This window comes from Pantherophis guttatus, chromosome 4, assembly GCF_059756535.1.
Source record: "Pantherophis guttatus breed Tessera chromosome 4, ASM5975653v1, whole genome shotgun sequence".
In the NCBI taxonomy this organism is placed as follows: Eukaryota; Metazoa; Chordata; class Lepidosauria; order Squamata; family Colubridae; genus Pantherophis; species Pantherophis guttatus.
This window is the reverse complement of record NC_142066.1, coordinates 88297341-88323352: the sequence shown is the minus strand read 5'-3', so window position 1 is coordinate 88323352 and position 26012 is coordinate 88297341. Positions and strand designations below refer to the sequence as shown.

At 42.7% G+C, this 26012-nt stretch overlaps 1 protein-coding gene across 5 annotated transcripts in view; it reads left to right on the top strand.

Annotated features, from left to right (window-relative positions):
- ITGA9 (integrin subunit alpha 9) overlaps positions 1-26012 on the top strand; it is a 588487-nt gene that overhangs the window by 63403 nt on the left and 499072 nt on the right. For all 5 annotated transcript variants that reach the window (XM_034425607.3, XM_034423994.3, XM_034424808.3 and 2 more), the window contains exon 4: positions 15467-15590. In XM_034425607.3, coding sequence (XP_034281498.1) covers positions 15467-15590 — 124 coding nt within the window. The remainder of the gene's footprint in view (positions 1-15466; positions 15591-26012) is intronic.

The following is a 26012-nucleotide window of genomic DNA, read 5'->3' as shown; positions in this document are numbered from 1 at the left end:
TATTCTTCCAAGTAACGAGAGCTGCAACTTTTTCCAGGTCTCCATATCTTTTCGTACATCTCGCCATAACACCTCATAATTGTTTTGAAATAATTTCATATTTGATTCTGCCACCTGAATTCCTAAATATTTAACCTTTGGTACAATCTCAAAACCTGCCATCCTTTCAAGTTCATATTTTCGATCTTGTGTCATATTTTTAACTATCATCTTTGTTTTTTTCTGGTTCAGTCTAAATCCTGATACTGTACCATAATCTTTTATAATGTCTTTCATCTGGATTATTGATTCCATCGGCTGTGAAAGGGTAACAACCAGGTCATCTGCAAATGCCCTTAGTCTGTAATCCTCTTGCCTTATCACTATACCTTTCAAGCTGTTCGAATCCCGTATTGTATTCAGCAAGACTTCTAGTGTTAAAATAAATAACAAAGGGGATAACGGACAATCTTGTCTTGTTCCTTTCTCAATATTAAAATCTGTTGTTAAATTTCCATTAATAATAATCTGTGCCTTTTGCTCTTGGTAGATTGCTGATACCACTTGTATAAATTGATCCCCAAAGTCCATCTTTTTCAAAGTCTTTAATAGAAAATTCCAATCCACTCTGTCAAAGGCCTTCTCCGCATCCAAAAAAACCAGCACTGCAGGGATCTGTTTATTCTTCTCAAGATATTCCAATAAATCTATAACTTGCCTTACATTGTCCTTCATATATCTACCCTCTATAAATCCCGCTTGATCATCATGAATCACCTTTTGAATTACTGGCATCAACCTGTTGGCTAGTACTTTTGCATAAATTTTATAATCATTATTCAGAAGAGATATTGGTCTATAATTCTCTGGTTTTTTAGGACCTGCTTGCTCTTTTGGTATCAAAGAAATATAAGCTGTTTTCCATGATGGGGGTATTTTACCCCCTTGTTGTATATTACAAAATAAGTCTCTAAGTTGTTCCACCATTTCTGCTTGCAAAGTTTTATAATACACTGCAGTCAATCCATCTGTTCCCGGAGCTTTGGCAGTTTTCAGTTGTTTAATTGCTGCAATTATTTCCTCCACTATTATAGGATGATTCATTCTTTCCTTTTGTTGATTAGTAACTTTTGTAACTCTTTTGTTTTCTAAATATTTTTCTATAAGTCCATTCTGTATATCATCTTTAGCATATAGTTTAGTATAATAATCTACAAAAGCTTCTTTAATTAATTTTTGTTGATGAATTTCTTTCCCTCCAGTATCAATACAGTCGATAGTCCGCATACTCTGTTTCTTCCTTAATGTATAAGCCAGCCATCTGCCCGGCTTGTTGGCATTACAGAATGTGTTATGCTTTGCATATTGTAAGTTTGTTGCAACTTGATCCGCCATAAGCATTTGGAATTGATCTTTCAAAAGTTTTATAGCTCCACGTATTCTTTCATCTGCTGGATTTTTAATAAGTAACTGTTCTTTTTTCTTTATCTCTGCTTCAATTTCTAATCTTTTCTTTTGTCTATTCAGTTTATGTTTAGAATTCATATGAATGAGTACCCCTCTCATGTACGCTTTACTTGCATCCCAGACAATTTCAATAGGGGTACCCTTGTTCATATTAATTTCAAAAAATTCTTTCATCTGCTTCTTAAGTTCTATTATATTTTTTTCATATCTAAATAAATTTTCATTTAATCTCCATGATCTTCTCTCAATTTTCCCAATCTCAATTTCTATCCATACTGAGCTGTGGTCAGATAAAGTTCTTGGAAAAATTTTAGTTCTTTTTGTTTTAACAAGTAAATCATTTGATAATAAAATAAAATCAATCCTTGAAAAGGATCTGTGTCTATCAGAAAAAAAAGTATAGTCCAAGTTTTTTGAGTTGTGTATTCTCCAAACATCTTTTAATTCCAGATCTTCTTTCATGTCAAAAAAGTTTGTGGTAGTCTAATCCTAGACTTTGCCAGACTTATTTTATCTAGTTTAGAGTCAATTATTCCATTCCAGTCTCCCATGATCAAAATAGATCTATAATCCCACTGCAATATTTTAGTATGCAAAATTTTATAAAAGTGATCCTGTTGTTGATTAGGAGCATAAATTCCAATCACAAGAATTTGACCATGTACAGTATGCAGTTCAATTGCTACAAACCTACCACCTTCATCCACTTCTATAATTTTAGCTGATAATCTTTTGTTTGTATAAATAACCACACCATTCTTTTTTTCCAAATTTGAAGCTATAAAGTGTGATCCTAATTTGGAGTTTATCAAGTATTTTTGATCTTGCGTTCTAATATGAGTTTCTTGTAAGCAAATTATATCATTATTAAATTGTTGCAAATATGTAAATATTTTCTTCCTTTTCTGTGGTGAGTTCAGTCCATTCACATTCCATGACAAAAACTTAACCATCATGCATGCTTTTTTGAAGCGACGAGCAGAATTGCCGGATATCTTCCGAGGCCACCGACTTTGCTCTCCCCATGGCTTCACTGTGTTCTGTAGTACTCTTAGCTCCTTTTTTATATTGTTGTGCCTTAGCTCTTTCTTGCAATTGTTTTTCTTTGAGTTGTTTTGAGACCGCACGAGTTATTCGCTGATCTTTAGCTTCAGCCGTACGAGCCAGATCCAAAGCCACATCTCTTGTAGTCAAAATTGGAGAGGATTCTAACAGGGGCTCCTCCAGAAAACCTCACGTAGCACCCTGCGCTTCTATTGGATCTAATTCGGCCTGCTTAAGCTGCACTTCCAACTCTTGCTGGGGTTGCTTCTCCTTATCACTCTCCTTTATCTCCAATACAGTAGATGAACGTGGAGATGGTGATCTCTCCTTAAAAACAGTATGGTAAAAATGTTCCGCCTTTTCAATAGTATTCAGTCGATATCTTTCCCCATGATACTTCAAAACTATACCCATTGGGGCATCCCACCGAAATGGTATCTCTAATTTATTTAATTCCTTTACTAAAAAACCAAAGTCTTTTCTATCTTTCAGCATCTTTGGGGGTAATTCTTTATAAATTCCAACTTGAGTTCCCTCCACTTGCACAGAGGAAAGAAAAGATTTTTGCAAAATATCATTTCTCATTCTTCTGTCTATAAAATATATCACCACATCTCTTGGTAATTGTCTTTGTCTGGCCACCCACGAGTTCACTCTGTAAATTTTGTCTATTTTGTAAAAAATCTCATCAGAATTAATTTTTAACAGCACAGCCAAGGCATCAGCACAAACCTGTCTCAAATCTTGCTGGTCATTCTCCTTGATACCTCTAATTCTTATAGCAAATTCCATGGATCGGAATTGCATCATCGTAATCTCGTCTTCAACTCTCTGCATTTTATTATCCACATCAGCAATTTTAAAATCAGTATCCTTTATTTTGACATTAACTTCTGATTTAAAATCTTCCAATTTAGAGTCCACTTTAATAATAATTTCTGACAAGCCAGAAACCACATTTGATAATTTATCAGTCACCTTATCATAATTCTCTTTCACCAAGTTTTTCACTTCACTAATTTCCTGCTTAATTTCTTGTTGAGATTTTTGAAATTTATCATCAATTTTCTGTTGAGATTTTTGAAATTTATCATCCATTTCCTGTTGAGATTTTTGGAAATTGTCATCCAAAGCCTGAGTAATAAATTTTTTTAAGTTTTCAAAGTCAAACTGCTCTTCAGGCTTATGTGTGGGGGATCCCCCCCCTGCTGCCTTGCTTTCCTGTTTTTTAGAAGTCATTTTGCCACGTAGGTTGGATTTTCTAAAAGGAGAAATCCTTTTTCCTTTTCCAACACCACAAAGTCCTCTAAAAAAATCCCCCAGTTTTTAAACAAATTAGAAGTAAAATTAGACTGTAAGATCAACTTGTTTGAAAAGGGATTTTTTTCCCCCTCTTCTCCTGTACTTGCTACAAACAGCGCAACAATATAACTTGTTGGAATAGCTTTAGGAAATCACTCTCCCTTTCAGCTTGTTAACTTGTTAACACTGGAGCGGCGCCATCTTTTCAAGCTGCTTCCGCTCGTGTTATTTTTAGTAAAATCGGGAAATCACAAAGAGAAAGAATACTTGCAATTCCTTGGTTTAAGGATTCAGGTTTTCTTTTAGTTGGTAAAATTAGTTTCATTCAATTTTCGTGTTTGCTGCTGCCGGCTTGCTCTGCGAAGCAGAGTCGTCCCACGCCGCTCGGAGTCTTCGCAAGTTGAAAGGGAGCCACGCCTGTTTCCCCCCCAATAGCAAACTTCTGGGGGCTCACAGGGGCTCAACCTGCGCCTTGCTTGCTCTCTCCTTCAAATCCTGCAGATTCTGGAGTTTTCAAGCCGCTTCTCACGATCGAAGCGGCTCTACAAACGGCGGGGCTGGCGGTCCTTAAAAAGGCACCGTCTTCACCGGAGCTAGCAAAAACCGGAAGTCCTTTTGATAACAATTCTTGGCAAGGTACGGAAAGTCTGATAGTCCAGAAATAATTGGCTCAGCTAGTAAATAAAATAACGCAGTGACAGTATTTTCTATTGTATTTGACTCACTTCAATGTGATATATTGAATAAACACAATAAACTGAATTGATACATAGTGATAGCTGTAAATTGTGATTTGCAGATCACAGTGATTGGATTCAGTATACTAAGCCAAAATCAAACAAATGAAATTATGGCATATTGTATTGCATGAGGAAAACCTAATGAATGAATGGCCTTAAAATCTATGAAGACCCAGTTGTTGAGATCAGATATATCCTTGCTTGTTAAATATTAGCCATATGTCCTCATATCCTGTAATCTGAAATATATTTAATTAATGAACTGATTCATTAGTAGCATTCACACATTCTTCTGGCACTGTGTTGTTTTGGCTTAATGTGCTGAATCAACCCCACCCAAATGGTTTGTATGCCATAGATGTCCTTCTTCATAAGTATTTAAGTTAGGTTATTGGTAGAGGTGAGTGGCATTTTCTCCTGATACAGAAATAAGTAAACATTTTAGAAATTGTAGCATTGGGAAGCTTTATTTACTTTGCTTTATTCTGAAGGATTTTTTTATTCTTATGGTTTATGCTAGGTATATTTTTTTTATAGTAAATATTCCTTCTTTCTTGCAATATCCAGTTTCCTCTGGAGATTTGTAGAAATTTAACCTTAATAGTGTATGTTGCCTACAGAATGCTATCTTCTGGTAGGAGGTTTGTGTGTATTTTGTATTTATAATGGGAATATTTCAGAAAAGGAGCTACTTCCTTAACATTAAAAATATAAATATTTTATGAATTTTTTAAAAATATGAATATAGCAAATATAGTTCAGTTTCTTATAAGATTGCTTAAGATTTCTATCAAAGGAGAGAGCAATATAAAAATGCATTTTAGTGTTTCATATTCTGCCATAAAAGTACTGTATGTAGGACTAAGGATATTAGGAGGGTTGTGTGATTAATCTCAGATCAATATGTAAAACTAGATTGTTGAATAGAGCAACAAATTGAACCTGAAGTTCATGGCCTATTGTTGGAATGGACTAATTATGGATCAAGGATTATGGTTTCTGGTAGGAGAGTTCCATCCATTTTTTGCATTGTAGGGATAGGATTACAGAATTAGAGAGACAGAAGAGGAAAGTTTGGATCCATTTTTAACTATGGACCTACTGTAAGGTGACCAGATTTTAACATTGGCAAAGAGGGACACCATTGTGGGCATGGTTTATTTTGTGGGCATGGCTAGCTGGTCATGTGACCGGGTGGCCATGGCTATGTGTATAGGGACTACTCAGAGGGCTGAAAAAAGTCATTTTTGACAGGTCCTCGCACTTTTGACTGGTCCTCACACTTATGACCATCCTCACATTTATGCCCGTGCAGCATTCTTAACAACCATGTCACTCATTTCACAATTGCTTCTCTTCACCATGATGACAAGATAGGGCAAAAATGTAAAATGTGAGGACAGTTGTAAGTTCGAGGACTGGTCAAAAGTGTGAGGACCAGTCAAAAATAACTTTTTCAGCCCTCTGAGTAGTCCATATGCATAAAAGGATACAGCAATAGAGAGGATGAAGGAAGGGAAGGGAAATTAGAGTAGGAGTGAGGGTAAGAGAGGGAAGAAGAGAGGAGGAGAAGGAGAAAGGAAGAGGAAGTAGGGAGGAGAAGAAGAGGGTGGGGGGAAGAGAAAGTAAGTAAGAAAGAAAAGACAGAGGTGGTAGGTTTGAGGAGAAAGATTGCTGTACAATAAAAAAGAAGAAAGGGAAGAAAGGCAACCCCAAACAAATATAAAGATATTAAGATAAAGAAGGAATTGTTAAACTTTAAAGAATAAAAGAGAACAAATACGAATAAATAGCAATAATTAGAAACACACATCAAATCTACAATGTATTTTCTTTGGACAGAATATTTGGCCGGTTCACAAATTTAAACAGTGTTTAGTCATTTCAATTAAATTTACAATTTCTATATTTCCTTTTTGCCATATTTATTCCTCATCTATTTTTTTAAAAAAACCAATATTACCCTTCATCCTCATCTCTAATCTTAATCAAATTCAATTTTTCCCTTCTATTCTATATTATACCCCTTCCCATTGTCATCTATTTTTATATCCATCCTCACATTGGTTAATTATGTAATTATGTAATACAGTTGTTTAATACAAATTCAACATTTTAATATAAATCAATTAGTTTTATAACTATCTTTTTTGTATATTAATCAATATGAACATGAATATTCCAATTATTTCCATGCAATCCAATTTCTTACAAATCAATTAATTATATTTACCAATAATAATAAAGCAAATAATTTCCCCCATATATTCCTCCAAACCACAATTTAACCATTTCTGCTTTCAACACAATATACAATTAATATTATCTCAATTATTACAATTCCCTAGTTAAATAGAGCTTTTTTTCTTTTGTGTTTTAAAATCTTGAACTCGCCTCCTAAATTTCCCATTGTTTGCAGTTTTGCCTACCTTTTTTGGTGAGGAAAAAGAAAAAGAAACCTCTCTCTGCCTCATTTTGTCACGTTGCACCAAAGACCCTGCTTTCGCTTTCGCTTCTTCAGCATAGCTAGGGGGAAAAAAATCTGCTCCAGGAACTCTTTACACTGATCACCTGTAGGGCGACCCTTTGAAGCCCCGCGGCAAGAGTTTAAACAGTTTTTTTCCCTCTAGCCATCAGCTGGGGCTCAGGAGGCAGCCGGGACTCAGGAGGCAGAATGAAAAATTGGGACTTTTTTAAAACGCCGCGGGACACGGGACAAATTGCTAAAAATCGGGACTGTCCCGCCAAAAGCGGGACGTCTGGTCACCTTAACCTACTGATAATCCTGCCATTCAATCCCCATCTGAGAAAAGGTTTGCCCAATCATGGTATAAAGGAAGCATGCTCACGTAAATTTTCTTCCGAGACTAGTTCAAATCCTGCTGACTTTATGAGCATATCTGTGTAGGGTTCTTTTGGCAGTAATGTGCAAGTAGTTTGTTATTGCTTTCTCCAGTGCGCTGCTTAGAGGGTCCAAAACAATGGGTGATAACCTTGTTTGATTGGCCATTTTTATTAAGATGTTGAAGTGTACTATTTGGAATAAGACTTAAGGAAATATATGGTATAAAATGTTTTGGTTTATTATTTTGATATCAAATGAATGATTGTAATATTAGGAATTATGTTAAATGAGATTTCAAATTTAAGGAGTTTAATATAGAGATGAAGGGAAAAATGGAATTTGGTTAAGATTAGAGTTAGGATGAAAGGGCAATATTGATTCAAAAAAAAAAAGAAGGGAAAAGAAGGAAAAATAGAGAGAATAATATTTTAGAGAATACCATATTTTTTGGAGTATAAGACACACCATTTTCCCCTTAAAAGGGGGTGAAAATTTAGGTGCGTCTTATACACCAAATGTAGTCCTGCCAACCCACTGGCCCCCCACCCTTTGGCCTGTGCCTCGTAGCAGTTACCTCCTTGCAAGCAAACAGCAAGAAAACACAGCTCGTTTCAGCTTCATCACAGACTAATTAGCACAAGTTGATTAGATCGGCCTCCCAACTCTCAGCTGATTTGCTCTCAGCTGTTTTGCGCAGGGCTCTGCTGCTTGCTGCAAGGACCTAAATTGCTGGAGCAGATTTTTTTTCCTTGTGCTAATCAAGCTATGCTGAAAACGAAACTGAAAGTAAAGCAGGCTTTTTGCTGTTTGCTGCAACGAGGCAAAATTAGACAGAGACAGAGGGAGATTTCTTTTTCTTCTTTTTCCTCACCAAAAAAGGTAGGTGCAAACAATGGGAAATTTAGGGCAAAAGAGGAGAGTTCACAATTTTAAACACAAAAGAAAAAAAGGTGAAAGAAAAAAGCAAAAATAAAAATGGGAAGGGAGAAAAAGAAATGAAAGAGAAAAATGTTATACATATTTAGAATTGAAATATGAATAGTAGTAAGAAATAAATGGGAAATCATGATTGTAAAAATGAAATGAATAAGAATTGGAATATTTGTCTTTGTATTTTTGAAATCTAGACTGATAAGTTTTTATTTATTTATTTATTTTTAGAAATATGAATAAATATAAACTGTAACAATTGAAATACCTTTAATGGTATATGGTGGTGAAAATAAAAAGGATTAAGTTGTAGCTCGGATAACAGCTAGAACATTTTAAAATTTAATTAGGGAAATTGTAATGATTGAAATATTTTTAATTATATATTGTGATGAAAGTAGAAATGATTAAGTTGTGATTTGGAGGATTATATGGGCAAACCTGTGTGGATTATTGGGAGAGTTTAAGATGTGAAAATGAGTAACAAGAGGGGAAATTATTTGATTTATTATTAGTATTAAATATAATTAATTGATTTGTAAAAAATTGGATTGTATGGAAATAATTGGAATATTCATGTTCATATTGATTAATATACAAAAAAGATAGTTATATAACTAATTGATTTATATTAAAATGTTGAATTTGTATTAAACAATTGTAATATTACATAATTAACCAATGTGAGGATGGATGTAAAAATAGATGACAATGGGAAAGGGTATAATATAGAATAGAAGGGGAAAATTGAATTTGATTAAGATTAGAGACGAGGATGAAGGGTAATATTGGTTTTTTAAAAAAATAGATGAGAAATAAATATGGCAAAAAGGAAATATAGAAATTGTAAATTTAATTGAAATGACTAAACACTGTTTAAATTTGTGAACCAGCCAAATACTCTGTTCAAAGAAAATACATTGTCTGTCTGTATGTGTGTTTGTCTAAAAAATAAAAAAAAACTTTAAAAAAACCCAACCACCAAAAAAGGTAGGTGCGTCTTATACTCCGAAATATACGATACATAAATTGTGTTGAAATGACTAAAAATTGTTTAAATTTGTGAACCGGCCAATACTCTGTTCAGAAAAAATACATAGTATGTGTGTCTGTGTGTCAAAAAAATTTAAAAAAACTTTTTTTTTAAAAAAAATCTTGTCTGATTGGCCAGAGACTGAGTTGTAATTTGTTTAAACACACCTTATCCTTCCTGCTTAGATCCAGTTTGTTAACTCAGTCGGCCTAGAGAGACTTATTCTGATTATCCTCCATTGCTTGGACTTTCTTTACTACAACACACAGGAGAAAATTATTTCAAAAAGCTTTGTTTTTTCTGGGAAGCAGTTTCTGGCACCGCACCCAGCCAAGCGCCGATCAGCTGAGCTGTGGGGCTCCGCGACACCGTTTTTTCTTGCAGAAAAAACGCTGGGCCTGCGCAGCACTTGGCGTCTCCAGCTTCTTCCTCAATTGTTCCGGAGCTGGTATTGTGAATTTTGGCAGCGGATTGGTGTGGGGAGAGCCATGGTGTCAGCTCTGCGCCTCTGTTTAACTGAGCAAGAATCCATGGTGTCGGATTCCAGTTCCCTGGGGCAGGCTGCATTACCATTCACACTTAAAGCCTTGTCGTAGGCTCAGCGCCATTTTGGATTTTCCTCCCCAATGCAGCCTTTATTCTACTCACTTTCAAGCCATAGTGTCGGCTTGGCGATCTTAAAGCCCCTAACTGCCCTCCATACTGGGGTTTGTGTACACCAGGGAGGTGATTGCAAAGAAATTGGCAATAATTAATTCGAATCTTGCGAAGAGGAACTTTATTTGGCTGATTCACTGCTACCACGTGGGTTTCAAAATGGCGTCTCGCTGTAAATCTCCTTCTCATGCCTCTGCCTCCCATCATAGGCATCAAGCCTTGGAGGCTCCTGCTTCAAAAAGGGAAAATCTAGATCCAAAGTACCAGTTACTAGATCCCAGTCCTCTGTTCAGGCCTTTACTTCATTAGCATCTGAGAAAGATGCCATGAGGTGACATCATGCCTTAGGCAGTTTGATATGGCCAAGAAAAGAGCAGAAGCTAGCATACAACATTCTACTTCTGCTTGCAGCGGGGAAACTACTGAGGCATTAAACAAGGAACCTCTGACTCTGGAATCCCAACCAGGTCAGTTCGGTTAGTCTCCCTCTGCTTCTTCTAGCACACAGCCACTGCAGACAGCAAATATGGACGCTCCACGGGATATAGCCATTACTGAGCCTGGTTCCTCTCAGCAGCACAGGGACTTCCTTGCCTCTGCCACTTTTACACCCACCGTGGCGAGGTTCTGCTCAGAGGAAGGCCAGGGCACTACACTGTCACAAGACTTGTGTGACATGATTGCCCAAACTATTACCAGGGGCATTGGTGCTGCTCTTCTGCAACGGGGTTTTTCAGCCCCTCTGCCACCAACAGACCCAAATCCAAGGACCACTCCTCCAGTGGGCCAGGTGGATAGGGAGTACATTCTAGACTCTCGTTCACCTTCACTTTTGCAACAAAGTGACATGTCTTTTCATGGTGACGAAGAGGAGATGCTGGATTACAATTTTTCTGAGGATGAAAGGGTCATTCCTGATAAGCCTCCTGTTATGAGTCTGTTTTATCACGACCTATTTAAAACACTATTGTACAAGGCTAAGACTACAGCCAATATTGGGGCACTTATTGGGCAACCTGGGGGATCCTCGGACCCTCAAGATCCCATGGCTTTTGTTTTTACTGAGCCTGTGACTGAGCAAGAGGCGGTTCCATCTCCTAAACTCTTTATCGATGTCATACAACGGCAGTGGAATCAGCCAGGATCCATTTCTGCTCCTTGTGGAGGAACAAGAACTTGAGGATCTCCTCAAACTTCCAACCGTTGATGTTCCGATGGCCAGCCTAACATCCTTCCTTCCAATTTAGCTGAGGGCCTGAAACTGGAAGATGGAAGGGCAGAGCTTGCTGCTTGTAAGACCCATCAAGCAGCCGCCTGGGGCATTTGTTCTGCCACAGCGGTGTCCTCCTTCTCTCATATTTCTTTAATTTGGCTATGTCAAATGCAATGTCCCATGGCCCACCAAGCAGCCGCCTAGGGCATTTGTTTTGCCACAGCGGTGTCCTCCTTTTCTCATATTTCTTTAATTTGGCTATGTCAAATGCAATCCCAGGCATCACCTGAGGACACCCATTTGCATCAGGACTTGAATAAATTAATCGCTGCAGCTGAATATTCAGCAGATGCTACCCTCATCTCTGCTAAGTTTGCTTCTCAAGCCTTAGCATCCAGTGTCACCTCCAGATGCCTCTTATGGCTAAGGCACTGGCAGGCAGACATGAAACAAAATGGTGTCTAACAGCGGCTCCTTTCAAGGGTGGCTCCCTCTTCAGGGATGCCTTGGATCCCATCTTGGTGGAGGGTAAAGATAAAAGGAAAGTCCTCCCTCACGTATCCTGTTGAGCGGACAGACGATTGGGGTATCCTTACTGCGGGCAGTCCTTTCGTGCATCTGATACAGGTTTTCAAAGCCTGGCTTACCAAAGGACTTTCCTACCAACCACAGACAGGCCACAGGACAGGCCTTCCTTTTGGGATCGTTCCAGACAGCCACAGAATAGACACCCCTTTTGGGGAGCTGGCTATCGACCATACTGTCGGTCCAAATGACTGTCCTGACAAAGCCCCTATAAGCGATCGCCTGGGCAGATTTGCAACCTGTTGGTGACACATGACCACCAACGCCTGGACGTTACAGACCATAACGCTAGGTCTCACCCTAGAGTTCAGTTCCAGACCACCTCGACAGTTCATCCAATGCTCCGTCTCTCTGGACACCACCAAAAGGTCTCTGATGGAAGCTGAAATCCAGCGTCTGCTGGCCATTCAGGACATAGAACCTGTACCTCTTCAACATCAGGGGTCCGGCTTCTATTCGATACTCTTTCTGGTGCAAAAGACAGTGGGCAGCTGCAGGGCCATTCTAGACCTAAAGGAGCTGAATGTTCATATCAAATACAAACACTTCAAAATGCAACCCTGCACACAATTCTGGGCTGCATAAAACAGGGAGATCTTTTGACATCTATAGATCTCCGAGAAGCTTATCTGCACATGCCTATCAGACCATCCCACAGGAGATTCCTCAGGTTCTCCTATACAGCACTGCACTACCAATACAAAGCTCTGCCCTTCAGACTTTTGTCCGCCCCCAGCGTATTCACAAAACTTCAGGATGTGGTGGCGGCTCACTTGCGGATGAAGCCCATACATTCGTTATATTATCTGGATGACATTTTAGTTCTGTCTTTGTCTCCTCAACTGGCAAGTCTAGATCTCCAGACCACGGTTCAAACCCTCCAAGACTACAGGTTTACGGTGAATGACCCGTAAACCTGTAGAGTCACATGACCCCCTCCACCAACCTGGTCCATCTGGGACCACAGATCGACACTCAGGCCAGCCTTGTCTTCCTCTCCCAGGAGCGTTGTTCCAGCATCCACATCACCATAAGGCAAGTCAGAACCCTCAGATGGGTTCCCTTGATGCTTCTTTCCCAATTGTTAGGCAAGATGATATCCTTGCCTCTGTAGATTGTTCCTTGGGTGAGATTGCATTCCTGACCTCTTCAATGATTCCTATTACCAAGTCAATGTGCGGGCCTTAGCAACTCCCTCAAATAGATAAGAGTTCTTTTCAAGGTACTCAGATCCTTGGAGGGGTGGACGTCAACAGCCCTGGAACAGGGCTGTTCCTTCAAGGAGCATACCCACCTGACCCTTACCACAGACGCCAGTCTTTTTGGATGAGGCGCTCACCTGCAATTCCGAGTGACCCAGGGTCGGTGGTCTCCACATGACCTCCTCATGGATATCAACTGGCTGGAACTGAGAGCCGCTCATCTGGTGCTTCGCCATTTCCAGCATCATTTGTCAGGGCAACATGTGCTGTTACTCACGGACAATGTCACAGTCAAAGCACATGTGAACGTCAGGGGGGCATCCGATCCAGTGTGCTGGTGCGAGAGGCTGTGGCAATAGGTCTCTGGGCGGAGAGACACTTGTCCTCCCTGCGGGCAGAGCACATCTCTGGGTCCTCCAACATCCAAGTGGATTGGTTGAGCAGAAAGACCATCAATCAGGCAGAATGGAAACTTCATCCAGATCTGTTCTGTCAGCTCTCAACCAGATTCAGTCCATCTCAGGTAGATCTTTTTGCCAGCCCAGAGAATGCACAACTTCCTTGGTTCTACACCAGATTCCGAACACCAGAGGCTGAAGGAATGGACGCCCTCTGTTGTCCATGGCCCCAAGGCCTGTTGTACGTGTTTTCCGCGATGCCTCTAATACCGAGGGTCATCAGGAAGATCATTGAGAAAGGCACAGAGGTTCTTCTCATCGCTCCTCACTGGCCAAGACAGAACTGGTTTGCGGATCTATTGACCCTATCAATATCACCTCCCTGGAGGATTGCTCCAGACAGGATCTCCCTCAGCCAGGGGGCTGCACTCAATCCGGACCCTTAATGTTGCAATGGCCATCTGGCCCTTGAGAGGGAGATCCTGAAAAGGGACCATTTTTCAAAAAAGGTAATCTCTACCATCCTTGCTTCTCGACATCCGTCAACAACCCACATATACAATGCTACGTGGACCTCCTTTTGCCACTGGTATACCAGACATGTACTGATTCCAACCTCGGCATCTGTACCAGAGGTATTGGACTTCCTGCAGGAAGGGTTAGAGGCAAGACTAACATTAATACATTCCACAGACAAGTAGCCGCCTTAGCAACTATTCTGTCCTGTGAGGGAGCTTCCGCCCTCTCTCATCATCTGAGAATCCGCAGCTTTCTAAAAGGGGCTTCCAATCTACAACCTCCACCTGTTCACAGATAACCTTCTTGGGATCTCTCCCTTGTTTTACAGGCCCTTATTTCCTCTCCATTTGAGCCATTGAGTTCTGCCAGTCTCAGGCTTTTGACCTTTAAAGTTGCTTTTCTCATCGCCATCACTTCTGCTCAAAGAATCTCGGAACTGGCGGCTCTCTCAGTACGGAAGGACTTGTTTATTATACATCCTGACAGAATCATCCGCACCAAAAGTCAACTCCTGGTTCCACAGGGCCCAGGAGGTCATCTTACCGGATTTTTGCCCAAAGCCTAAACATCCTAGATAACGTTGCTGGCACACCCTAGATGTATACAGGGCTCTGTGCATATACATCACCAGGATGGCACCCTTCCGAAAAATAGAGGCGTTTGTCTCCTTTCAGCCCAGGTCCCAGGGCATGAAGGTGTCTCCATCCACCAAGATGGTTGGCTCAAGGCTTGTATTTCTCTGGCTTACAACCATCAGGCCTTACCTATTCTGGCCCGCATCACGGCCCACTCTACTAGAAGTGCAGCCACAACAGCGGCTTGGTCCACTCAAGCTTCAATACTGGAGATTTGCAGGGCTGCCACCTGGGCGTCGCCTTCTCCCTTCATTCCAAACTATAAACTTGACATGTTTGCCTCGGTAGAGGCTGCCTTTGGGAGACGGGTCTTTCAGCAGGTTCTTCCAGTCGACAGGACCTTGGAAGGTTCTACTCCCCACCCTAGAGGAGTAGAACCTTCCCCACTTAGCTTGGGCATATCCCATTGCTTTGGACTCTCTAAGCAGCGCACAGCAGAAGGAACATTGTACTTACCTGAACGTTCTTTCTATGTGCATTGCATGAGAGTCCAATCCCTCCCTACTTTTCTAACAGGGATCCAGGGTCCAGGAGAGTATGTTTTTTTCTATCTTTACAGGCTACTTCTTCTCCACATCCAGATCATTGTTAACAAACTGGAGCAAAGCAGGAAGGAGAAGGCATGTTAAACAAATTACAACTCAGCCTCTGACCAATCACCCATTGCTTTGGACTCTCACACAGCGGACATAGAAAGAATGTTCAGGTAAATACAATGTTCCTTCATAATAAATGTTCCAGTTTATAATTCATATTTGGGATTTCTTGGTGGTTTACACCCAAGAAATAACCAGATCTAACTTTTCAATTCAAGATTGGCTTAATTAGTATAAGAGTTGTGATTTAGCTGGATATTTATCCTTGTAACTTTGGGGGAACGCTAGCAAATTTTTAAAGTATTTCCTCTTTTTCTTTAGGCCTGTGCCCATCGTTGGAAAAATGTCTACTATGAAACTGAGTACATCCTTCCTCATGGTTTTTGCAACATCATCCCTCCCAACCTTGGATTGATTGGTAAAAAATTAATGCCTTGCTATGAAGGTAAGAGGGCATATTTATTTTTCCTTATCTGTGCTAGTACTTGTGATGGATTTCCTTGTTACATTCCTCCTATTAATTATAGTTGTGGCAGTAAGTGCATTTTGAATGCTGTCTTTATCCTGTAAATTAAATTATGACTTAACTATAGTACTACTGTCCTGATGCAATATAAAAATAGAGGACAACTTTAGTTTACTCATGCTTTCCAGATACGTTGGGACTGTAATCTGGAGGCATTGGGATGGGGAAGGCTGATACTGAGATAGTTTTGGTAGTTGTTTTGAATTCTACAGGCTGTGAAGCAAGTCCCTGCCCTCTGAATGAAGAACTATGAACTAAACAGCAGCAGGCTTTTTCAGTTGTGTCTGAAATCCTTTCCATTCAACTCTGTATACAAAACCAGCTTATCACCAGAGAATTGCAGTCTAACCATAAGTCCTTGCTTTGGTTCTGTTCATTCTCTTTCTCTTCTCCTCCTCTTCCTCCTCATTTCCCTTGCCATCTTGATCTCCTTGGGCCACACTATACATTTTATCAGGATCCTTTTATTTTGCTTTTTGAATATTACTAATAAATGACAAAATCGCTCAGATCCGGGGGGATTTGGACTCTGACTGGGTAGATCAGGGCAGGGTGACGAGGAATAGTCTTGAGAATGTTACCTGGGAGGAGTTTGATGCTGTGACTCCGGATGATGTGGACAGGATTTTGGGGAGACTTAGTGCGGCCACATGTTTACTGGACCAGTGTCCCTCCTGGTTGGTACTGGCCTCCCGGGAGGTTACACGAGGCTGGCTCCAGGGTGTTATCAACGCTTCGTTGAGTGAGGGTCACTTCCCCGCCGCCTTGAAAGAAGCGGTGGTGAGGCCTCTCCTCAAGAACCCGTCCCTGGATCCGGCAATATTGGCCAACTATCGTCCTGTCTCCAACCTTCGCTTCCTGGCGAAGGTTGTTGAGAGTGTGGTTGCGCGACAGTTTCCACAATTCTTGGAGGAAACATTCTATCTAGATCCGTTCCAGTCGGGTTTCAGGCCTGGACACAGCACGGAAACAGCATTGGTCGCGTTGGTTGATGATCTCTGGAGGGCTCGGGACAGGGGTTGTTCCTCTGTTCTGGTCCTGTTAGACCTCTCAGCGGCTTTTGATACCATCGACCATGGTATCATGCTGCACCGGTTGGAAGAGTTGGGGATGGGGGGCACCGTATTATGGTGGTTCTCCTCCTTTCTCTCCGACCGGTCACAGTTCGTGTTGGCAGGGGGGCAGAGGTCGACCTCAAGGCCTCTTATATGTGGAGTGCCTCAGGGGTCGGTCCTCTCGCCCCTCCTGTTCAACATTTATGTGAAGCCGCTGGGCGAGATCATCCGTGGCTTTGGGGTGAGATACCACCAGTACGCTGATGACACCCAGCTGTACATCTCCACACCAGGCCACCCCAACGATGCCCTTGAAGTGATGTCCCAGTGCCTGGAGGCTGTGTGGATCTGGATGGGGAGGAACAGGCTCAGGCTCAACCCTTCCAAGACTGAGTGGCTGTGGCTCCCGGCATCCCGATATAGTCAGTTGACTCCATCACTGACTATTGGGGGCGAGTCGTTGGCCCCCACAGAGAGGGCTCGCAATCTGGGAGTCCTCCTGGATAGGCAGCTGTCCTTGGAGGAACATCTGACGGCTGTAACCAGGGGGACCTTTTGTCAGGTTCGCCTGATCCGCCAGTTGCGGCCCTTTCTTGATTGGGATTCCCTGTGCACAGTCACTCATGCCCTCGTCACCTCTCGCCTTGACTACTGCAACGCTCTCTACATGGGGCTCCCCTTAAGGAGCACCCAGAGGCTCCAACTGGTCCAGAATGCAGCAGCGCGGGTAGTGACGGGAGCAGCCTGACGCTCCCATGTAACACCGCTCCTGCGCGAGCTGCACTGGCTCCCAGTGGTCTTCCGGGTGCGCTTCAAGGTGTTGGTTATCACCTTTAAAGCGCTCCATGGCATAGGGCCTAGCTATCTTCGAGACCGCCTGCTGCCACCGACGATCTCCCATCGACCCGTGCGCTCCCACAGAGAGGGCCTCCTCGGGGTGCCATCAGCCAAACAGTGCAGGCTGGTGACCCCCAGGGGGAGGGCCTTCTCTGTGGGGGCACCTACCCTCTGGAATCAATTGCCTCCAGAGATAAGGAGAATCCAAGACCTCGGTGCCTTCCGCCGTGCCCTTAAAACCTTCCTTTTCCAACAAGCCGGGCTGGCCTAATTTTTTAAGTGTTTTTAAGTGTTTTGTTTATTGTTTTTAATTAATGGGGCCAAATTTATATATGTATATTTTAACTGTATTTTAATATTTGTATTTGATGTTTTTACTTGGCTGTTCACCGCCCTGAGTCCTCAGGGAGAAGGGCGGTATACAAATTCAAAAATAAATAAATAAATAAATAAATAAATAAATAAATATATATATACACACACACACACACACACACACACACACACACACACACACACCTTGCTGGCAATGTACTAACAAAGGAAAAATCAATTATCATCTTATCAATTATAATTTTTTAATGAAATTTAAAAAATCTCATGGTTCTAGGTGACTGTTGACTCTTGTATTATGTACTTCATAATGCAAGATATCTGAGAGGTCATATAAGGAAGATGGGTATCTGTTTAGACCAGAGGTGTCAAACTCAAGGCCCAGGGGCCTGATCCGTCCCATGGGGTGCTTAGATCTGGCTCGTGGAGCCACCCTGGAAACAGCGAAGACCAGCCCACAGTGCCTCTGCCAGTGAAACTGGAGCTTGGAAGGGCTGCGTACAGCCCTCCCGAGCTCTGTTTTCACTGGCAGAGGATTGCAGGAGGCTATTGCAGCCGAAATGGAGCTCGTGAGTGCCAGAGGCAGTACTCCCAAGCTCCATTTTCACTGTCAGAGGGTTGCAGGAGGCCATCACAATCGAAAACGGAGTTTGGAAGCCTGTTTTCGCTGGAAGAGCGCTCAGGCCACAAGAGGCACCCTGACATGAGTGATGTCGAGCTGACCACACCCATCCTGACCACACCCACCCTGGCCCTCCAAAGTCAAACACACCCCTTATGTGGCCCTCAATGAAATCGAGTTTGACACTTCTGGTCTAAACTAACAAATTAGAAAAATATTCTGGAATGTACTGTGGATAGTTGGATTGTTTTTAAGTACGTGTTATGGTCTTCCTCTTTGGGAGAGTTAAAAGTTGAAGAGAAGAACATAGAAATGAATTGATAAATAAGGCAAATCAAAAAATAATAAGATAGGGAGGAACTGGAGCTCAAAATCTTTTTAAAAATATAGGGAAGAAAGGGATAAATAAAAGTAACATAATAGTACTTACTAACATAATAGTAAGCAAGTAAAATAAATAACAAGGTATAAAAACAAGCACAAAAAGATGGGTAAGGTAGGGTAGGGTAGGGTAGGGTTGGGTTGGGCTGGGTTGGGTTGGGTTGGATGGGTGGGTTGGATTGAATTGGATTGGATTGGATTCTTTATTGGCCAAGTGTGATTGGACACACAAGGAATTTGTCTTTGGTGCATATGTTCTCAGCGTACATAAAAAGACAAGATACACTCATCAAGAATCACAATGGACAACACCCAGTGACAGTCATACAGTACAATAAGCAATCAAATCATACTAGGAGACAATATCAGTATAAATCGCAAGGATATAAGCAACAAAGTTCGAGTCATGCAGTCACAAAAGGATAGAAAAAAAGAAGATACAAAACTTGTTACCCTTAAAAGAACCAGCAAAAAGAAACAAACTCATGGAAGAGGTGACTGTTGTGGCCCATCAGCGGCCTGTGCAGCTAGTAGCTGATTCTGACAGCGAGGAGGCTGGTGTGGTGCTGCGCAAGCAGCCTGTGCAGCTGGCACTCAAGTCAGACAATGAAGAGGCTGGAGAAGATGTGGTGCCACTTCTCGATGCACGGGCGCGCAGTGCTGCCTAAAGGCAGGAGTGGCTCCTCAGGAAGAGGTCTCCTTGAGAGTAAGGCTTGGGGCTAATTGGCCACTCCCTTAGCCTATTTAAGGAAGGACAATGATTGAGGCAATTTGCAGGGAACAACTTCGTTCACTCTCCTTTGCGTCTTGATCTTAGTTCTCTTATCAGTTTCCTACAAATTGCTTCTGGGCTTTCTGCCAACCATAGTAAGATTACGATTATTTATTCTTTGGATTCTTGTAGGCTGTTAAGAAAGTTAATTAATAACCTTTGTTTGAAAAAGACTGATTTCATTTAGTAAACTAAGGTTTGTACAGACTTTGTTTGTGCTGCATTCTTTGGGGTCCGTAGCTGGGGCAGAACAGTTTGTTCCCTGCCTGAAAACACAAACACAAACCTTGATTACGATGGAGCAGCTGAGGGAAGAGAATGCGGAGCTTCGGCAGCAGTTAGCTATGATGGCTGGCCAGCTGGCTCAGCTTCAAGCCCAAATGGCTTCATCTTCTCCTCCTCCTCCTCCTCCTCCTCCTCCTCCTCCTCCTCCTCCTCCTCCTCCTCCTCCTCCTCCTCCTCCTCCTCCTCCTCCTCCTCCTTGGACAAACTGCCCGGTAGCATGTGGAAATGTTCCCGGCTTTCCTTGGACAATGCAATTTATTCATGAGTTTGCGAGTGGAGGATTTTCCCAATGACTGAGATAAAGTTGGATTCATTATCAGCCTGCTCTCCAGTTCTACAGCTCATTGGGCCACGCCTCTGTTGGTCCAGAACAGTCCGTTGCTTAATGACTTTGGGGGGTTTTGTGAGCACTTGCGGCAAATGTACGAGGACCCTATCAAAGCACAAACATCCACCAGACAGTTGAAGTCCTTGAAGCAAGGCCGGCTACACCTACAGGAATACATTAGCAAATTCCGTTCACTAAACCAGGACTCGGCCTGGAACGAGGCAACACTTTTGGATGTTTTCCAGGAGGGTTTGTCTGAGGGGTTACAGGATGAATTGGCTAGAGTGGACATTCCTCCGACTCTTAATGAGCTGGTTCGTCTGTGTCTCAGAATTGATGCGAGGTTACAGTGGCAGCCCTCTCGTCGTGCCCACCAGGAACCTTGTGTGAACCCAGTTGTACGTGAGGCTCCGGCTCCAAGGGAGGAGCCCATGGAAATCAGTGCAGCCAGACTCCGCCTGTCCATAGCTGAGAAGGACAGACAACGGGCAGGGGGTTGTGCTTATATTGTGGGGAGCCTGGACGCTTAGCTGCCTCTTGCCCAAAGAAGCGACACAAGGCGTCGGCTCCTGTCCCTGCACCACAGTCACACTCTACCCTGTTGGGAAACTGCCGGAGCCCAATCTAGGGAGACCCTGGGTCTGGCACATATCAACTGTCAGGATTTGGTGTTATCTCAAATAAACTTCATTCTCAAACGCAAAGTCTTTGATGAAACTTTTCTTTATTTAAGAATTAACTACGTCATTCCTGAACTCTTGTGCAGCCAGAACTGGCATCTCCTTCCAAACCCCTCCCTTTCCGCTCTTTATTCCCCAATGTCTCATTGGCCATTGTGCAGATCCATCTCTCCATCCCAAGCCCTTTCCAGTCACAGGAATTCCCCCCTCCCTCTATCACCTAAGTAACGTTATCTACCAAGGAGCAGGAAACTAAGTGAAAGTTCATCTCAGCATTAAAGCAAGGCTTCTCTTTCTCTCATTCATGTCAGCGCTGGGGAAAATCATAAATTGGAACGCTGACATCCGGCCCCTCTCCCTTCATTTCTCCAACGCGACCTTCCCCAAAGGAAAAAAAAAACATAACAAGTTAAGTATCATTATCCCCTCCTTGGGCGCGTCCTCCCCCCCTCCTGGCTTGCCCAGGTGGTCTGCATGGAATTTTGCTATAAGGTGGTCAGCTTGGATGTTTGAGCTCTTCACCTAGGAAGCCTCTGACAATGGGTAGCCGTTCCATTTAATTAAGTATTGGAGGCGCCCCCTGTGCCATCTTGAGTCAAGAATTCGCTGTACTTCGTAGTGAGTTTGGCCCCCAACTACCAGGGGCCCAGGGGGGTCACGTAGCATCGGTCTTAAAGTAGACCCCACTACAGGCTTCAGAAGGCTACTGTGGAAAACGGGGTGAATCTTCCCTAGGAGCCGGGGCAATTGCAGTTGTACTGTAACCGGGTTGATTATTTTTACTATAGGGAACGGTCCTATAAATTTCGGGCCCAATTTCTTGCTCGGGAGTCTAAGTCTCAAGTACTTGGTGGAAAGGTAGACCTTCTCTCCCAGTTGAAATGGTCTTTGGAGAGTCCGGTGCTTGTCTGCTTGTTTCTTATAGGATTGGGCCGCCTTGGCCAGCGCCCTCTTAACATTCTCCCAAGTTTCTCTCAACATTGCCATCCAGTCAGTCAAGCTGATTGAGGAAGGGGGCTCCCTCGGGTACTCTGGCATGGGGACAAAATCCATACCACTCACTACTTTGAACGGGGTTAACCCCGTGCTACTGTGGACAGCATTATTATATGCGACCTCCACAAAAGATAGGAGGTCTGCCCAATTGGACTGCTGGTAGTCGACGTAGCATCTTAAATATTGTTCTATCATAGCGTTCAGTCTCTCCGCCCCCCACATTGGTGCTCGGGTGAAATGCTGAGCTGAGCCCTTGGGATGACCCTATGGATTGTAGGAACTCCCTCCAGAACTTTGCTGTGAACTGGACTCCTCGGTCGGAATGATTCTCCTGGAGACTCCATGCAGGCAGTAGATGTGTTTCAGGAACAGTTTGGATAACTGGCGGGCTGAGGGCAGTCCGCTGCAAGGAATGAAGTGTGCCTGTTTGGAGAATAAGTCATTACAGTCCAGATCATTGTATTTCCACTACTCCTCAGTAGGTCTACTATGAAGTCCATCGCAATCTCCTCCCATGGTCTTGTCGGTTCAGCTACTGGTTGCAACAGTCCAGGAGGGCACCCTGGTCTTTTCTTCATCGTGGCACAAATGGTGCAACTTTTTACATAACTGTCTACGTCCTTTCTCATGTGGGGCCACCAGAACTGCCTTCATACTAGGTGCAGAGTCTTTAGGAACCCGAACTGTCCCGCTGGTTTAACGTCGTGGCTCCTCTTGAGGATCCAGGTGCATAAAATCTGTGGGACATAGAGCTTTGTCCCCTTCCATGCTAGGTCATCTCTTTTTGTCAAGAGATGTTGATTATCTCGGAACCAGGGGTCTGTCACTGTTTCATTTTTTAGTCTTGCAGTTAAGTCACTTGCAGGTTGGCCCTGCTGGTCACGTTGTTGCCGTCTGGTGATCACCTGACCTGCTGCTTGGGTGGAGGGGATGATGACATTCACTACCTGCTCCCGCTCACTGTTGTATTGGGGCATCCAGGAGAGGGCATCAGCCAGGAAATTCCTCCCCCCTGGGATGTGCTTAAGCTCGAAGTTGAAACGATTGAAGTATTGAGCCCACCGGACTTGCCTGGGTGACAATTTCCGTGGGGTTTTGAGGGCCTTCAGGTTTTTATGATCAGTCCAGACTTCGAACGGTTTCTGGCCTCCCTCTAGTAGGTGCTGCCAGGTCAACAACGCCCATCTCACCGCGAATGCTTCCTTCTCCCACGCCGCCCATCGCCTCTCCGTGTCGGTGAGTTTGCAGGAGGTGTAGGTGCAAGGTTGTAGATTACCTTGGCTGTTCTTTTGGAGCAGCACGGTCCCCACTGCCACATCACTTGCGTCTGCTTGGATGACGAAGGGCTGTTCAGGGTCAGGGTGTTTTAAGACAGGTTCTTTTGCAAACATCCCTTTTAGCATTTCAAATGCCCGTTGGCAGGTCAGATCCCACTGTAGGGGTTGTCCCAGGCAGGGTTTCGTCGTCGGGTTTCCTGTCTTTAGGAGGTCCGTCAAAGGTTTGGCAATTCTCGCAAACGAGGGGATGTGACCTCTGTTCATGCTCCAGATCTTATATGTGCCTTTCACGAGCAGTTCCCGTCCCGACCGCATCCTGATCGACAGACTCGGGGGAAGGCCTCTGCAGTGAGGGATAGTATTGTGGCCCGTCAGCGGCCTGTGCAGCTTGTACCTGATTCCAACAGCGAGAAGGCTGCTGTGGTGCTGCGCCAGCAGCCTGTGAAGCTGGCACTTGAGTCAGACAATGAGGAGGCTGGAGAAGATGTGGTGCCAAAGGCGGGGATTCAGCCAGGGCCTTTAGAACCTCCAGAAGCTCCTATAAGTGAAGAGGAAGAAGAGGAGGAGCCTCTTCTCGATGCACAGGCGCACAGAGCTGCCAAAAGGCAGGAGTGGCTCCTCAGGAGGAGGTCTTTCGAGAGTAAGGCTTGGGGCTAATTGGCCACTCCCTTAGCCTATTTAAGGAAGGACGATGACAGGCAATTTGTAGAGAACAACTTTGTTCACTCTCCTTCGCGTCTTGATCTTAGTTCTCTTCTGGGCTTTCTGCCAACCGTAATAAGATTCCGATTATTTATTCTTTGGATTCTTGTAGGCTGTTAAGAAAGTTAATTAACAGCCTTTGTTTGAAAAAGACTGATTTAATTTAGTAAACTAAGGTTTGTACAGACTTAGTGTGTGCTGCGTTCTTTGGGGTCCGTAGCCAGGGCAGAACAGTGACTGATACTATTGTGGTATGCAATACATGTTCCAAGTGTCTTTTATTAGGGTAACCTGGTCTACCCAAATATGAGACAGAGTTCTCTCCTTAATCTCTCCCTTGGTGTAGGCAACAAAGCTAATAGAACCCGTGGTTAATACATCTACCTAATATGTAAACAGCCCGGGTTCAAATCCCAGAAGGATATAGCTAGCTGACGAGAGCTAAATAGCTTGAAATAGATCTATACATGTCTCCCTTTATTTCTTTGTCGGTAAATAAAATTTAACACAAAAATGTTCCACATATCTGTTTATGCCCAAAGAACACCCAAATTATACATGTCTTAAATGTAAGGGATGTGAACTACAAGAGGAAAAAGTAAGGGATCTAGAGGCAGCTTTAGCAAAACTCCAACTTACGCAAAAAATCTATGCCCAAATTGAACCAAATAATGAACAAATAAATCCTACAGGACTTGACCCTGCTGATAAACCCTTAGAGGAAGACAAATAGAGGTATGTCACACATAGAAGGAAACACAATAATCAAAGAAAAAGCAGCACATATTTAACAAACCCCTGTTGCCCAATCTAACCCAACCAGAAGCAGCCCCGATTTCTCCCCCTAGTTGAAAATACTCAGACCCATAACTTCTCCCTCAAAGAAAGCATGCAAACACTTATAAAAGAGACATCATCAAATATCCCTTAAAAAGTCACATCAACAAACTGACCTGGGATAAACAGAAAAGCACCCCAGACTGCACCCCCTAAAAAAGGAAGGTGAGTGTTGGTGATTGGTAATTCTATTCTCAAAGGAACAGAACCAACCATCTGCAGACTGGACATACAATCTAGGGAGGTATGTTGTCTCCCTGGAGCAAAATCAAGGATGTGACTGAGAATTTAACAAAAATAATAAAATCCACAGATTTCTACCACTACATGTAGGGACAAATGACACAAAAAAGAACTTGAAAACAATATTGAGCGATTACAAGCAGCTAGGCAAGAAAGTTAAGGAGCTAGGTGTGCAAGTAATTTTTTCATCTGTACTACCAACAAAAGGTCAACATCCGGTAAGAGAACAAAGGATTCTAGAGGTGAACCACTGGCTAAAGGGTTGGTGTTGCCAAAAAACTTTGGATTCCTGGACCATGGTCTGCACTACCTCCATGATGGGCTTTTGACAATAGATGGGTTACACCTCACAAAGACTGGGAAGAATGTTTTTGGAAAACAACTGGGTCAACTTATCAGGAGGGCTTTAAACTAAATGACCAATCTCCAGGAGCTAATTCCAAGCAAAAACCCCTAGAAAACAAGTCAAATAACGAGGTAAGGAGGGATCGCAAGGAAATACCAAATAGAAGACATGGGAAGCATACCCAGAATCAGACATAAAGACCTCAAGTGCCTACATACAAATGCACAAAGTTTGAGGAACAAACAGAGTGAAGTTGAACAATTAATACATAAAGATAGATATGATATAGTTGGAATTATAGAAACCTGGTGAGATGAAACCCATGCCTGGAACATACTGATAGAATGATACAAACTGTTCAAAAGACCCAGACCCCATAAAAGAGGAGGTGGAATTGCACTGTATGTAAAGGATCACTACATTGCTACAAAATGCACAGAACGAAAGACAAAAACCTAGAATGCATATGGGTCAATATAAAAGAAAAAAAGAATACCATTGTCATATGTGTATATTACAGGTCACCCAACCAAGCAGAAAAAATAGATATACTTTTTACCAACTAACTAACAAATATATGTAGGAAACACACTACAATAGTAATTGGGGACTTCAATTACCCTGATATCAATTGGAAAACTAATTCT